The 15,729-nt window shown below is 38.6% G+C and overlaps 2 protein-coding genes across 2 annotated transcripts; both read right to left on the bottom strand.

Annotated features, from left to right (window-relative positions):
• Positions 1-513: 513 nt before the first annotated feature.
• prdx3 (peroxiredoxin 3) lies at positions 514-14,729 on the bottom strand. Its single transcript, XM_022196339.2, has 7 exons — positions 14,603-14,729; positions 7,253-7,364; positions 6,274-6,415; positions 3,807-3,942; positions 3,433-3,536; positions 1,663-1,828; positions 514-688 (listed from the first exon to the last, which is right to left on the bottom strand). The coding sequence occupies exons 1-7, from the start codon at positions 14,636-14,638 to the stop codon at positions 638-640; spliced, it is 747 nt and encodes a 248-aa protein (XP_022052031.1). The 5' UTR covers positions 14,639-14,729; the 3' UTR covers positions 514-637.
• Positions 7,371-14,593, bottom strand: LOC110952679 (uncharacterized). Its single transcript, XM_022196337.2, has 2 exons — positions 10,970-14,593; positions 7,371-9,984 (listed from the first exon to the last, which is right to left on the bottom strand). Exons 1-2 carry the CDS (start codon positions 11,097-11,099, stop codon positions 9,191-9,193), a joined length of 924 nt encoding a protein of 307 aa, XP_022052029.2. The 5' UTR covers positions 11,100-14,593; the 3' UTR covers positions 7,371-9,190.
• Positions 14,730-15,729: the final 1,000 nt, after the last annotated feature.

Raw genomic sequence — 15,729 nt, 5'->3', positions numbered from 1 at the left:
ACATATAATAATTTGAACAGTTTTAAAATTTACTATACTTTTACTTGTGCAATGAAATATTATTCTATGGCATTTTTTTAGACGACATATTATACTCTGTTTTCTTGAATAACATACTATTTTGACTATGTATGTATATATATATATATATATATATATATATATATATGCCTTAATGTTGCCCAGAAGATAAGGTGACAACAGACATTCATAACTTTTAACACGTTTGCCTTGACAGGGGGAGGGTAAATATTTTTCCAGGATAAGTTAACTGTTTCCAGGACATTTGACTTTTTTTCCTCATTTTCCATGATTGGAAAATTGGTCAATCATTTTCTATGTTTTCCAGAACGTGTAGGAACCCTGAAACAATTTTTGGTGCCTGTAAATGAGGACAACAGGAGGGTTAATGGAGTCAGGAAAGTAGCTGCAGTGAAAAAGCGGTTTCCATAAATTAGTCTGAGCCACAGCTTATAACGTGAAGACCAGAAAATGAATCCAGGCGAAGAGCTGTCACTTATAAAGAATAGGTTTATTGGTATGTTCAGCTGTGTTTGAGTAAATACATCTTATAAATGACAAACTAGAAGAGCTATTTTTAGGTTTGCATCATTTACTGTTGCAGCTGATGAAATCTTCAGTTGACTTTTTCAAAGTACTCCTTCGATCCCTCTGGGGTTGGTTTGATCTGAAGAGCAAACAGACAAGATAAACTTAATGAGTGTCCAATGGGCCCGTCTCACACAAATGGATGCTCTTTTGGAAACTTCAATTTCTAAACAAACCACAAGAAATGTCCAGAAAATAAGTAACTGAATATAAACAACTAAAAAACGAAAAAGAAGGGGGAAAGTAAAAATGTAGTACAATGAAAGCACTATTTACACCATGCTACCTGGAACAGATTTATTACTACCAAACAACACATTTCAGACAATCATCCTGAAGAGGTCCAGTTATTGATGTGTGAGATGAAAGGCTGCTGGATCTTAAGGGATTTATCAGTAGATCCCATCAGAGTGGATCGAACTTTCTCTTCTTGTAAACACTATGTTAGATCTCTAATCCAGTCAGTATAGGTGGGCTGTGTTTCATCTTTCAACTTAGGAAAAATGGGTCATCTAGCAAACAGAGAGCTAAAGGCCGCAGCATTTCATTTACATTGTGGACGGTCAGCTTCTTCAGCAAATGCGCCAAATGATTCTGTCAGCTGTGATCGATTGAGGGGGATCTCAAATACCTTTGAGTATTGAATATGTGTCCCCGGTGTTTACCAAGTAAGGAGCAGGTCCTGAATTAGAACCTCTGGATTCTGAACCGAACAAAGACACCTGATGCCTCTAATGTGGGGTTCACATAAGGATGAATGTTGGCTCAGTTTTCTTTAGTATAATGAAGGTGAAAGACAGATTCACACCAGAGGAATCCATGTCAGACATATACTGTAGATGAACAATGGTCCCTGTTCAGAATCTCATGTTTCCTTTTCTAGTTACAAACTTGGGTTTTATGCACAATTTGAAGCAGCAGCTTCTCCAGGTTGCTTTTCCTGGACACACGTTCTCCAGGTGAGTAATTAATGAAATTCAAGTGACAGAGAAAAACACAGATGTGACCCAGGAGCTCAGAGAAATATTACATTTTAATGCTGAGTGGACTCACCGTTGGAGACTCAGGGGTCCAGCTGGCCGGACAAACCTCGCCGTGAGTCTCCACAAACTGGAAGGCCTTCACCAGACGGAGGGTTTCTTCCACACAGCGGCCCACCGGCAGGTCGTTCACACTCATGTGCTTCACGGTGCCACTTGGATCGATGATGAACAGGCCCCTAATAGCAACAGAACATGCACATTATCAGCATTAATGTCCTCCTAAACAACACCCACCAGGTTCGGTTGCAACTATTTTCATAGACAATCAATCTGCTGATTATTTTCCAACTAATCGATTTGTTGTTTGGTCTAATAAATGTCAGAAAATGGTGAAATATGTCAATCACTGTTTCCCAAAGCCCAAGACAACATCCTAAAATGTCTTGATATGCCCACAGCCAAAAGATATTCAGTTTAGTGTCATAAAAGAGGAAATAAACCAGGAGATATTAACATTTAATAAGCTGGAATATTGACTTTTTTGTTCTAAAGAAACGATTTAAGCTGATTATTATTATAGGCAGGGAGTAATTAAGCAGCTGGCAACTAATCAGATAATGACTGCAGCTCTCCTTAACAACACATGAAAGACAAAACACTATCACACAGGCAATCAAAAAATTAAAGCCACAATAAATCAGTTCTGTGTAAATGGAAACCCCAACAGTAGGAGCAGCAGCAGCAACCGTAGTAATTAACTTACATAATGATAAAAAATAAACAGCATCTCTGAAGCCGAACTCTGAGCTTTAATGAGGTCAAATCTTTATTTAAAAAATAAATTAAAAAATCCTACTGGTTCACTGAAAGTTCACTGAGCTCAGCTGATACAGACCGTTAAGTGTTTTCTCTGACTTCCTCCTCTTCAGGCATTAATGAAAACCTCCTAATATAGTGTGAGAGGTGTGAGTGGACGAAAATTAAAACTGACATTGTGAAAGTTCACCAAATGTGTCGTCTGTTAAAGTCACACGAAACAGATGGCAGACATATTTCCTTTTTACTTGGAGCATATGTGAACAGGCAGCACAGACTGAGTTGGCAAAAAATAAATAGCAATGTGGATGGGGCTTCTCAAAAAAAACAAAAATAAAATAGTCTTGCAGAATTGGTTTAAGAAAAATGAGAAAAAGTGGCAGACAAAAATGACATTAGCTAGATGATGTGTAATAGCAGCAGTAATTAGATGATTCTCTTTGGGGTTCTTATCAGAGCTGCACTCTTTTTCTACTGGATTGTATTGATGCGAAGTTATATTAGTGCTGTGTCAGTGAGAAGATAAACAAATTACTTTTGCATTCAGGACAATAATGTTCCTGTAAATTGTGTTTATTAATTAAAATCCTCTCCTGTCATTAATTAAACCACTAAAACTGTTCTTTTCCATGGAGATAATCCCTTCCTACCATAAAATGAATTGGACACAACTCTACAGCTTCTTCCTTCATTAGTATGCACAGATGTAGTGTTCTTATCTGTAACTCCAGGCCATCCTATGTATGGCAGCTCGAGCACACCAGCTCACCTGCAGCTCTGCTCACACACTGTAAAACTACTCCAAGCTACACAATGACCAACTGTAATATTGGGTGAATTCAACCTCTCACTGAAGGCATCGAAACTATGAACGAACACAAATGGAATTATGTAGTAAACCAAAAAAATGTGAAATAAGTCAACACGTTTGATAGTTTAGATTCTTCAAAGTAGCCACCCTTTGCTTTGATGACTGCTTTGCACACTCTTGACGTTCTCTCAGGTACATTTCCATGTCACCCACCTCAGTGCGATGCCTGGACCCTCCAGCAGCACCCCATAGTCCCTAGAGATCTGCTTGTTGAGGTCTGACAGTAGGGGGATGTGGATGTTGCCCAAACCTCCAGCCTGACAGCACACCATGAAATAAGAGCAGTTAAACACACACACACACACGCACACACACACAGCTGCTGCATACAGTTCATAAAGCACCTAGGAGACGTCTAGTAATTACTGCTTTTCAGATCTTTTAGCTGCATGCTGCGAACAGAACAACAACACGTTCAGGTCAGTCATTTACTAAAGGTTTCATGATTATCCTATTTCAAAGACGGCCCCAGCTGAACATTGCCCCGTGTGTCTGTTACTGAATAATTTACCCGTAAGTAGGCGTACCTTTCGTGGAGTGTTGATCCATGCCAGGTGGGTGAAGTGAGAGTCCACAGACACTCCCACCACCTCACAGTTGACGTCGTGGAACTCGTTGGCCTTGTCGCTGAACGAGATGATCTCTGTTGGGCACACGAACGTGCTGCAGCATAAAAATTACAGAGAAAAAATGACAGGCACTGTGAGTAAAAATCACAAAATAACATCTGCAGTGACTCTGAAGACGGTTGATGAGGATTCATTATTTTCATTCATGACTTTCATCAGGTTTTCGATCGGAAGAGCTGCTTAAACATCGTAGGTCATTTAACCCTCCTGTTGTCTTCATTTACAGGCACCAAAAAATATTGCTTCCTTCTCTGAAAAAAATCCCAAAATTCAGAAAAAAAAAATCCCCAAATTTCAGAAAATTTGCAAAACCTTCAGGAAGAAAATTCCAATAATTCCTTAAAAGTTTCCCTTGAAGGTTTGATTTTAAAATAATCCCCCAAATTTGACAAGAAAATTCAAGTAAATATTCTTTAAAAAAAATCAGTAAAAATCTTCCAAAAAAAATCCTAAAAATATCTAAAGTGACTACATACACACGTGGACAAAATTGTTGGTACCCCTCAGTTAAAGAAGGAAAAACCCACAATTCTCACTGAAATCACTTGAAACTCACAAAAGTAACAATAAATAAAAATTTATTGAAAATTAAATAATCAAAAACAGCCATCACTTTTGAATTGTTGATTAACATAATTATTTAAAAAAACAAACTAATGAAACAGGCCTGGACAAAAATGATGGTACCTCTATAAAAGATTGAAAACTATTTGACCAGAGTGACATGATTAACTCAGGTGTGTCATTTAATTGACATCACAGGTGTTTCCAAACTCATAATCAGTCAGTCTGCCTATTTAAAGGGAGACAAGTAGTCACCCTGCTGTTTGGTGAAAAGGTGTGTACCACACTGAACATGGACAACAGAAAGCGAAGGAGAGAATTGTCCCAGGACATCCGAAAAAAAATGATAGACAAACATCTTAAAGGTAAAGGCTATAAGACCATCTCTAAACAGCTTGAAGTTCCTGTGACAACAGTGGCTCATATTATTCAGAAGTTCAAGACCCACGGGACAGTAGCCAACCTCCCTGGACGTGGCCGCAAGAGGAAAATTGATGACAAATTGAAGAGACGGATCGTTCGAATTGTATCCAAAGAGCCCAGAGCAACCTCCAAAGAAATTAAAGGTGAACTCCAAGGCCAAGGTACATCGGTGTCAGATCGCACCATTCGTCGTTGTTTGAGCCAAAGTGGACTTCATGGGAGACGACCAAGGAGGACACCACTGCTGAAAAAAACTCATAAAAAAGCCAGACTGGAATTTGCAAAAATGCATGTTGACAAGCCACAAAGCTTCTGGGAGAATGTCCTTTGGACAGATGAGACCAAACTGGAGCTTTTTGGTAAGGCACATCAACTCTATGTTCATAGACTCAAAAACCAAGCATACGAAGAAAAGAACACTGTCCCTACGGTGAAACATGGAGGAGGCTCAGTAATGTTTTGGGGCTGCTTTGCTGCATCTGGCACAGGGTGTCTTGAAAGTGTGCAAGGTACGATGAAATCTGAAGACTATCAAGGCATTCTGGAGAGAAATGTGCTGCCTAATGTCAGAAAGCTTGGTCTCAGTCGCAGGTCATGGGTCTTCCAACAGGACAACCATCCAAAACACACAGCCAAAAACACCCAAGAATGGCTGAGAGAAAAGCGTTGGACTATTCTAAAGTGGCCTTCTATGAGCCCAGATCTGAATCCCATTGAACATATGTGGAAGGAGCTGAAACATGCCATTTGGAGAAGACACCCATCAAACCTGAGACAACTGGAGCTGTTTGCTCATGAGGAGTGGGCCAAAATACCTGTTGACAGCTGCAGAACGCTCATTGACAAATACAGAAATCGTTTAATTGCAGTGATTGCCTCAAAAGGTTGTGCAACAAAATATTAAGTTATGGGTACCATCATTTTTGTCCAGCCCTATTTCATTAGTTTGTTTTTTTTAAATAATTATGTTAATCAACAATTCAAAAGTGATGGCTGATTTTGATTATTTAATTTTCAATAAATTTTTATTTATTGTTACTTTTGTGAGTTTCAAGTGATTTCAGTGAGAATTGTGGGTTTTTCCTTCTTTAACTGAGGGGTACCAACAATTTTGTCCACGTGTGTATATATCAGTAAAACTATCAACCGTGATTGTTCTTACACATTCTTAACATTTCTTTTTTCCCACCAAAAATGTTCGAAGATTTCCCAAAAATGTTGAAAATGTGGACATCAGAAGTTTCACTGTGACTTTTTTTTTTTTTTTTTCCACATTTCCAAACTTTAAAACGAGTCAATTTTGACCCGCAGGACGACACGAGGGTTAAAGTTCACGTTACTGACTTCATCTCTTCATGTCCCCTTAAAAAATACTCACAAATCTAGAGGGTAGAAGAAAAGAACCAGGTATCTGCCCTTGAAGTCAGCAAGACTCATCTCCTTAAACTCCCCATTGTGGACAGCTGTGGCCTTGAAAGCCGGAGCAGGCTGAGTGACAGCAGGGGCCCATCTGGACGAGGCTGATAGAGGAAGTCAAACAACATTTACTCATTTATCAGGATCAGCTCTAGATATGTGCATTTTCTTTTCTGGTTTTTTGATATTTAGCCTTTGTAAATATATTTCTGGATGCATGTCTTGTAAAGCATGTAAAGTTTGGTATGAGAGAGAAAGACAAAGCTTGGAAATATCAAAGTTCTTGCAGTGTGAAGTACAGATACCACAGTGGTAACTCTTTATAAAGTAAAGATAACATTTCAGAAAACAACTGTATGCAACTGCAATTTCAGATTTCTTTCTGAACAGTTTCTTCATATTCAGTATTTTAGCAAAGCAGACTCATTTTCTAACCAGGTGGGGCAATGCACGTTTATGTTATGCAGATATTTTTTAATTGAATCGTAATGATAGAACTATATCGAGTCAAATTCTGTGGTTTAAACAGCTGAATCCAAGAGAAATCTCATTAGAAGCTAACAAAAAACTACCATATAACATCAATCTTAATACTTTTCATGGTATTTATATATTTCCTACAAAGTGATGTACAACAATAGCAGAAAAACACAACATTTTCTGAAAGTAATTGCAGCTAAAATCTGAAGATGAGCTTCTACTTTAGCTAGAACATACACTACCAGTCACAAGTTTGGACATCCTTTCTCATTCAATGATTTTTATGTAACTAGAAAGGTAATAAAAATTAAAATAGTGTTGTGGCCAGAAAATGCAAATTTTCATAGATTTTTCTGCCAAACACTTTCTTGATTGAGCAATTAATGATTTGGTCTATAAAGCAGGAAATGGCAAAACATCTCTGCCAGTCTCCCTGTTTCTGTGACTGGTTGTGTTCTTACTGGTGGAGAAGCAGGATCTCTGCAGTGCAGGAGCAGCCAGGACTCTTGCAGCTCCACAGGCTCCATGCTGGCTTGCTGCTGCAACTTTCAGCCCTCCTACTGCAACCCTCGCCTAGAAAAAGACATTAATCCAACATGAATAATCCACAAAAACACTGGAACAATACTAAGCAGCTCATCAGAACTTCTTGTCCAGACTATCAGCATTGTTTTTGTCCTCAACTGCATGATAAAATGTAGTAAAAAAAAACAAAACGAAAATATACAAATACAAACTAATGGGTGTTTCATTCAAGTTCATACTACTTAGAGATGCTTTTCTCCACAGATGGCCTCCCTCCGTTGAACATTTTCATAGTTTTTTTTCATTTCTACTACTAAAGAATCTAGTGAGTGAAGATGATGATGCTTAATGCAAGATACTGAGGCACTTAGCGAGGGTTGCTAAAGAAAACCTTCCCAAACGTGCGTCTGCAAACGAAGCAGCAGGAAGGACACCAGCGGTTTCTCCAGGCTGAATAAAAACAGACGCTTAATCTTTTTCAAGGGTGGCACCATTAATTATCTCATTTTTTAAGTCTTTATTGAGAGATTTTATATTCTACATGTTGAATATCCACAACACTTCAATAATGCTACTGCTTTTATCTTCTAAAAATACTTTTTGCATATGATATGACTAAAAACAGGGACAAAGAAGTCTTGCTTGCTATTAAGGCTAAGTAGAGACAACCCTGGGAAAACATAAGACACTTCACCTTTAAGTGAAAGAACATTCATTTATATATATCAGAAAAACAGACTAACACAAACTCCAGAGGCTCATTTCATTTCTCTATTTAGAGCCTCCTTCGTCCTCCAGCCTTTGAACCAGAAATCAATCTTCACCATCTTGAAGGATTTCTGAATTACTAAAATGCATCTGGAGGTAGCAGGCTGCTGGAGGAGCTGTGAGTGAGGACGAACAGGTGTCTTTTCATATAAAAGACATCCTTCCTCTAGCATTTTCTCAGTTGCTATCAGCACTGCTCTGCTCATCTGCCATAAAAAAAAAATAAAATAAAATACAGCAGCAGTAAAAAAAAATAAAAAGTTATAGACAGGAGATGCAACCGTGTTGCATGTCATATTTAAATGATGACTTCAAAGCAAGAAGGTCTCACTTTGTCGGTTTCCTCAACTCGTCTGTTCTCGGCCTCCTCTGCTCACATTTTAAGTGAGAGGGATGAAGATGCAAGAAGAGAAGTCGAAGGATGATATAAATGTAAAAAAAAATGAAACTAGAAAAGCACTCAGAGTGCAGTACTCCACCAAGGTTGTTCATTCCCCCATATGGCATCGTCAGAAATGCAGCATTTGTTTATTAGTTAATATATCAACCAAGTCTACAGTGAAGCCTAATGAGCAGCTTTTTCAGGGAAGCAGAAATGAATCAAATCCTGATCAGTATGTTGAGTAATCCAGGATTTTACCCCTCATCAGTGTCTGCACTCAGCTTTACTAATAAGACTTCATGAGCCTCATGTTGGAAATGTATCTGCCCCACTAAAGAGCAACTACTGGATCAGGCAGTCATGTCACCCTTGCAGTTTTTTTGCAGAGTAGTAGTGACTAGATTGGAACTTAAGTCTATGCCACCATAACTGGTAAGATTTAGTGACTTGAAGAAAAGAATATCACTCCATGGTTGTTATCAAGCAGAGTCACTGTCATGCCAACATGTACCACCTTCAGGTAAGAAGTCTATTGAACATTTGGTACCAAGTTCTTAGTTGAAAGGCAAAAACACACACACACACAAAACAATGTTCCCACAAATATAGAGGCGCTGCTCCTATGAGTAAAAGTTATGAAGTCTACCTCTAACAAACCACTGCAAACTCAAGTTTTTTTTCATGTAGGTTTTATTATTAAAGTTTCATTTTAGCAGGAGTCCTGCTAAACTGTGGGAAAGTACCGGATCTGCTGCTGGACTCCATCACCAGGAGTGTCTGGGTTTTCAGATATTTGGATGTTGTGCTTTTCATAATGGTCACTATTCCAATGATCTCTACCAGCTTCATATTCTGTTCGGAAGTGTGACAGTGTGCCAGGAGGAAGCTGACCAGTCAGGAAGAGGTAGAAGTCACCTGGTGGAGACGGTCTCCAGGGCCGTGGAAGAGACTGCACGAGGCCTCCACCAACTGTGAATCCACTCTGCAGCTCAGCTCCACCAAAAGGAGGCCCCGGCCTGAAACCTTGATTTTGCGATTCGCTTTCCGAATTTCCGTGCTCAAAGCTGGATGCGTAGCTACTCAGCTCACCTCCCTGGTAGATGCGTTCCAAATGTGGAGGGGGAGGCAGAATACCCAGCTCCTCAGTTTCCCTTTCTGAGTTACCATGCTCAACATTTCCTTCAAAGCGTTCAAGCTCTCCTGCCTGATGTACAGGAGGAACAGGGAGGATGCCGGGTCCGGGCTCCACGTCGGCTGATGAGGAGGTTACAGGACCATCCACCAGGTACGAGACACCAGGACCGTTCAGATTACTGGAAGGAGGAGGGAAGCCAGGCGGGTTTTGTCGATCTACCAGGTATGAAACAGTGGGATCATTTATATCAGTAGGCGGAGGAGGGAAGCTGGGTGGAGGATGACGTTGATCCACCAGGTATGAAACAGTAGGATCGTGTATATTAGTGGGTGGAGGAGGGAAGCCAGGATCCACGTCCCTGTAAGGAAGACTCTGGCCTGAGCCTATGGGGGAAATAATGTTTGTGGTAAAATTTAATAGCACAACACTGCAAAAACTCAAAATCTTAGCAAGTCTATTTGTCTTATTTTTAGTCAAAATGTCTCATCCCGCTTGATTTAAGATAAATTCACTTAAGAGACATTTCAGCAAGATAGAGGGACTTGTTTTAAAACAAGTCATCTTAAATATCTTGTTGATTCAAACAATCTTGAAATTATCTCATTTTAATCCTCGTGTCGTCCTGTGGGTCAAACTGACCCATTTTAAAGTTTGAAAACGCAGGAAAAAAAAAAACATTTTCAGTGAAAACTTCCATATTTAACATTTTTGGGAAATTTTTGATGGAAAAACTATTTTAAAAGATGTTTCTTAAAGAAAATTAGGGGAAAAAAAAAACTTTCACTGGATTTTGGTGAATTTTTTTCCCCAAATGTTCTTAAAGAAAATATTCAAGCTTTTACTGATATATGGAATCACTATAGATATTATTAGGATTTTTCTGAAAGATTTTTATTTATTTTTTGAAAATATTTTCAATTTTTATATATTTTAAATTTTTATTTCTTGCCAATTTTTTAAAAATACTTTAAGGGAAATTTTTAAGGAATTTTCTTCCTGAAGTTTTTGCAAGTTTTTATAATTTTGAGAATTTTTTTGCTAAATTTTGTCAGACACGGGAACAATATTTTTGGTGCCATAAATGAGGACAACAAGAAGGTTAAGACACCTAAGCTTGGCAATCCTGGTAAAATACAGCTTACAATAAGTTTTCCCAGTTAATTATAAGATCTCAATATTCTAAATATCACATCTTTTTTCAAGAAATCTGACCAAGCCATTTTTAATTTGTTCTATTGGCAGATTCCCCCCCCCCCATTTATTTCAAGGTAAAAGTTCCTTGAAATAAGTTGTTTTTTTCTTGTTTTGCAAGGGGCATTTGTTCCAGTGAAGAAACAATGCGATAACATTTAAGTTCAGTAGTTTTACCTCCTCTAGCAGGGAAGCAACAGACTGTCCAGCTTAGCAGAGCAACGAGGAGCAGCTGGCTGCAAAGTAAAACAGAACGGTCAAAAATGAAAATCAGTCGAGTCATAAGTAAAAAAAAAAAAAAGGTCATTTAAGCATCACATACCTTGCAAAACTCCAAGCAGCCATTTTGCCAGTCAGCTGAACCATTCTTTTCCTCTTTCAGAGTGCAGGTTAAAGGTGAAAGCAAATACTCTGCAGCCAATCCCAGATAAAGACGGCAACAATGTGCAGGTGTCCATCATTAGCTGCTGATTGATTGAACTCCTCAGCATGACTGAACTACAGCTTTCACCTTTCTATGTAACCTCCATTCAGACCTGGAGTGGTTCAACATCCAGCAACAGTAAGTTCATTTTGTCGCTTGAATATCGCCTTTTTCTTCTTCCCGTGCCTCAAATGTGAAGAAAGAACAGAACAGGTGTCTTGCGGACCAACGAGGGTTTGCGTTTTCCATGCGAGTGCAGTGCAGGGTTGTGCATGTGTCCTTTATTTGTTTGTCATTCATAATTTAAGATTGCATTAGCTGACTATGCTCTTATTTTCCTGCAAACGTCAATCTGCTCCACTCTGTCCCTCTGCTTTCTGCTGACTAGTCACTTACTAAAATAAAAATGATGAATCCTGGTCAAGGTCACGAATAGCTGCTGTTTTCTTTCATTTAAAAATGACTCTCTTGAAATCACAGCACAGCAGACATTGTGCCTCGTCACACAGGTGTCGGTAATAATATTGCAGCTCTGTTGGCAATAAAACAAAAATCAATAGCACTCGTGGCCTCTAACCGAGTCTTTGCAATTTAAAGTACAGGCAGGCTGTTGATATAAATGCAGAATGTGATCGGCTTAGATCGGGCTGGAAACGCTCACAGGAGACTCCAGATGTCCTACAAAGAGGCATTTATTATGGAGAACAGCAGCACAAGTTGATACATGCAGAAGAAGCTTTAACCGTGAAAACCTTCTCAATAACCGGCTGAATTTATACAAGCATAAACCAGTTACGTGTATCGCACATCCCTCCACGTCTCTGAATACAAGAGATCATGTATGCAGGAGAGAGAAGGAATGCCGAGCGTGTGAACTTCTCATCAAACTGGACAAAGGAAGATGTGGTGCCACAGACAGACATCTATTTAAGAATGAAAACTCCTTCAGACAAAGGACAGACACATAGCACAGTAACATACTGTAAGTGGCCTATTGTTGCTCGCATAACAGGCTTTTTGTGGCTCAGAATTGGCTTGTGGAGTGTCTCACAAATATGCAAAGAAAAATCAGTCATTACTTTGAAAGACGCTAAAATTGCAACATGAGTCGCAATTTTAGTGGGAATGGAAATTTCTACAATTCATGTCATTCAAAAATGAAGAAATAGGATGCTTTTTGCTGCAGTCTGTACTGAACAATAATGTTCCCGAACGTCTGGAGAACGTGATTTGTAGTCTGGGAGTTTCTCTGTACCGTCACAATGCTTCACTTCTGATGGCGTTTGGTGGAGCTGTTTACATTTAGGAAGAAATTACAGCTCCTGTGCTTTGGATTGTGATTTGAATAATGTTACTAATAAATGTTCAGCCCTGGGGGAGACTATGCATGACAGCAAATGTAATGAATCAATCAAAGTTTCTTTCTATAGCCCTTTACAACAGCCCAAAGGGTGACCAAAGTGCTTCACAATGAAAAACAAGACAATATCTTAAAACAATACAGTAACTTAAAGCAGGACAAGCAATCACACTCGCACCTACAGGGAAATTCAGAATAATCAATGAACCTCAGCATATTTTTGGACTGTAGTTCATTTGATCAATCAATGTACAGTCAAAGTAGTGAGTCTATGTTATCCTATGTAACAGATCTCTGCATTTTCTGGTATTTTTGAGCTTTTGATAAACAAAATGTCCCGATATGCATTGAGTAAATTACATTGAAATTAATAAAACTGCTTAAGAATAACTTTTTAAAAAGTCTTGTTTGTGCTGGTCAATATCAAAAAAATGCTCCAAGCTGGAAAAACTTCATCGTACAGCTGTTCCATATTGTTTCAGGATTGACATAGCAATGTGCACATGCACAACAGACACATCACAGAAAAACAATGTAAAGCAAATAAGCGGCATGGCTTATATTAACTTTTATGTTGTATGATACATGAACAAAACTTGATGGCTTTCATTTTTTACGAATAATTTACAAGATAAGTATGTCTAATATGATGTAGTTTACTCTGATTTAGGACCCAACCAACACCGGTCACCATCAGGGGCACTGAGGTGGGCTGGTCACCAACCACAGTGAACTGGACTGAAAGAGTCATATGGAGGTGGTGGACAGGAAGGGACAAAGCTAGGAGGTTAAGGTCATTTAACATCTGCCAACTCCTGCTGTGCAGTGTCTACCATTCAGTGGTGGTCAGTGCTCTGTTTTTTTTTTTGCCATGGCTGTTGGGGAGAAGGCACCCGCACAGTGGGGCAGTAACAGTCTGGAGAAGCTGATTAGGAAGGATTGCTCAGTGGTCGGGGCTGAACAACAAACTTGGTTCAATAATGACCAACCCTACACCATACCTTGAAGGTGATCAACAGCAGCATCTTCAGTCAGACTGACTGCACCGATGTGCAAATCTGAGAGATACAGGAAGTCTTTTATACCCGCTGCGATAAAGTTTTACAATGCATAAAATAACGTTGCATTTTTCAATATGTAGTCATTGTTCTTTTTTTAAAAATTTTTTAAGTATGGAATCTATTTGAGGAAATGAGTGTTATGTCTGTTCTGACACTACTGTGGCAGTGTAATTTCCTGTAAATGATTATGAAAAGGACCTATCTATACACGGTTTCTAAAACAATTATTTACCAGACACTCAGATTAATAATATACAGGCTGGCCATTTAAGTGCGCACCACAAAGCTCTGGATTTGAAAACCATTAAAGCAAAAAGACATTGTAGATGCCTTTGCTAGTGTTTCCTTATAATATAATGAAACACTCGCAAAGGCAAGCTTTTTATATAATTTATGAAAAGGTTCCAACTTGTTTATTTCAGCTTTTTAATTGTTTTTTTTTACTTTCTTGCAGATTCACTCCTCTAAAAAACTCCTAATCATTGTAGACTGCTTCATTCCTTTCATAAGCAGGTAGTTTAAGCCTTCTAATGAAAATTCATGTAAATTTTTGGATTTTTTTTTCAGGCAAGGAAACAATATTTTTTTGGTGCCCATAAATGAGGACAACAGGAGGGTTAAAGTATGTGTCCTCTGTATGGATAGAAAATAGTTATATTACCAAAACGTATCTATAAACACACCAAACAGAGATACCTGTTTTGTAAAAAGCAATAAAACAAACGAGACAAAAAAAAGCCTTCGAGTATTTCCTATAAGACATTTTCGTCTCACGCTGCGGCCGCGGACCACAAGTTTGGCATCACAGTGGGTTCAAATGTGCGACAGACGACATGACAGCGGCTCAGCGAGCAGGAGGATTAATAATCGATATCTGCGATCGGATCTGGTTAATTACTGGTTAATGAGCGCTGCAGGGCTGTGGGACGGAGAGCAGCTGCTGCTCTGAGAGAAGTTTTACTTACAGAAGTCCTGAGCAGAGTTCCGATGGAGGCCGACATCTTGGATTATGTCACTGGAAGCGGTCAGAGCGGCTCAGTGCGTCATTTATGCACGTGCTCGACGTAAACCCCTTAAACAGGAAACGGAGAAAAATATTAACGTAATCAACTTAAGTTTTTGATATTCTGCTGGCTTGGTTTCTCAAACATCTACACCAAATAAAAATAAATAAATAAAAAGAGTAAAATATAACCGCGGGCTATTCTGTCGTCATGCTGCCTTCAGGTGCACCGCATGATGTTGACAAAACTATTATGAATGACACTTGACGCCTCACAGGACAAAACAAGAGAATTGGAGGACATTTTACGTCCCATCCATCAAATTTCAAATAATTCATGTACAAAATACTAAAACATGCAGTTGTTCTGTAACTTTCTGACAAAAAAAATCTAGGAGAAAGGAATGTTTTAAAAATATCCCATTAGTCTGGAGTTCCCCCTAAAATGCCATTTTTCTCGTAGCACTCCCCTGATGACCAAATTGAATCTTTAGTGAAACGGTTAAAATTTTATTCAAATTTCCCTTTTTTGCTATTGTGTTTTCATTGATGTCTCTTGTAATTGTGGGAACATTTTTTTCATAAACATAATTTTTTAAATAATAATTATTATGCATGAAACGTGTGTCCCACAACATGTTACCAAAACCTTTTTAGCTGATAGGAGAAGAAAACAATGAATCACATGACAGGTAGAATTAACATCATGGGAATGGGCAGAGCAAAGCTACATCCTCTCCTCTATTTTTCAAGTTTTCATAACACTGTCAGCCTTGATTGAATGTCTCACTCTACCTCATGCAACCTGTTATGCATATTATCAGGATAAAACAAATTCTTTTTAGCTGTTTCTTTACTTTTTTCCATCAGTAAGTTTGTCCTCTTGATCAGCAGTAACGGCTAAGTAAATATCTAGCTTCTACTTCTGAGAAAAAGCTAACATTAGCATGGATTAGCAACCCTGTTACTGTGATTAGAGTAGGATTAGCAAACCACACATAAAACTGAAATGACCCACAAGTTGTAGTACAAAGCTATGAGGTCCACTTAACAGAAATATATGGAATCGATGTGATTTTTTTTACCCTT

Source organism: Acanthochromis polyacanthus, chromosome 15, assembly GCF_021347895.1.
Source record: "Acanthochromis polyacanthus isolate Apoly-LR-REF ecotype Palm Island chromosome 15, KAUST_Apoly_ChrSc, whole genome shotgun sequence".
NCBI classification, from domain to species: Eukaryota; Metazoa; Chordata; class Actinopteri; family Pomacentridae; genus Acanthochromis; species Acanthochromis polyacanthus.
The sequence above is the reverse complement of the archived record's forward strand: the minus strand, read 5'-3'. Positions and strand labels throughout refer to the sequence as shown.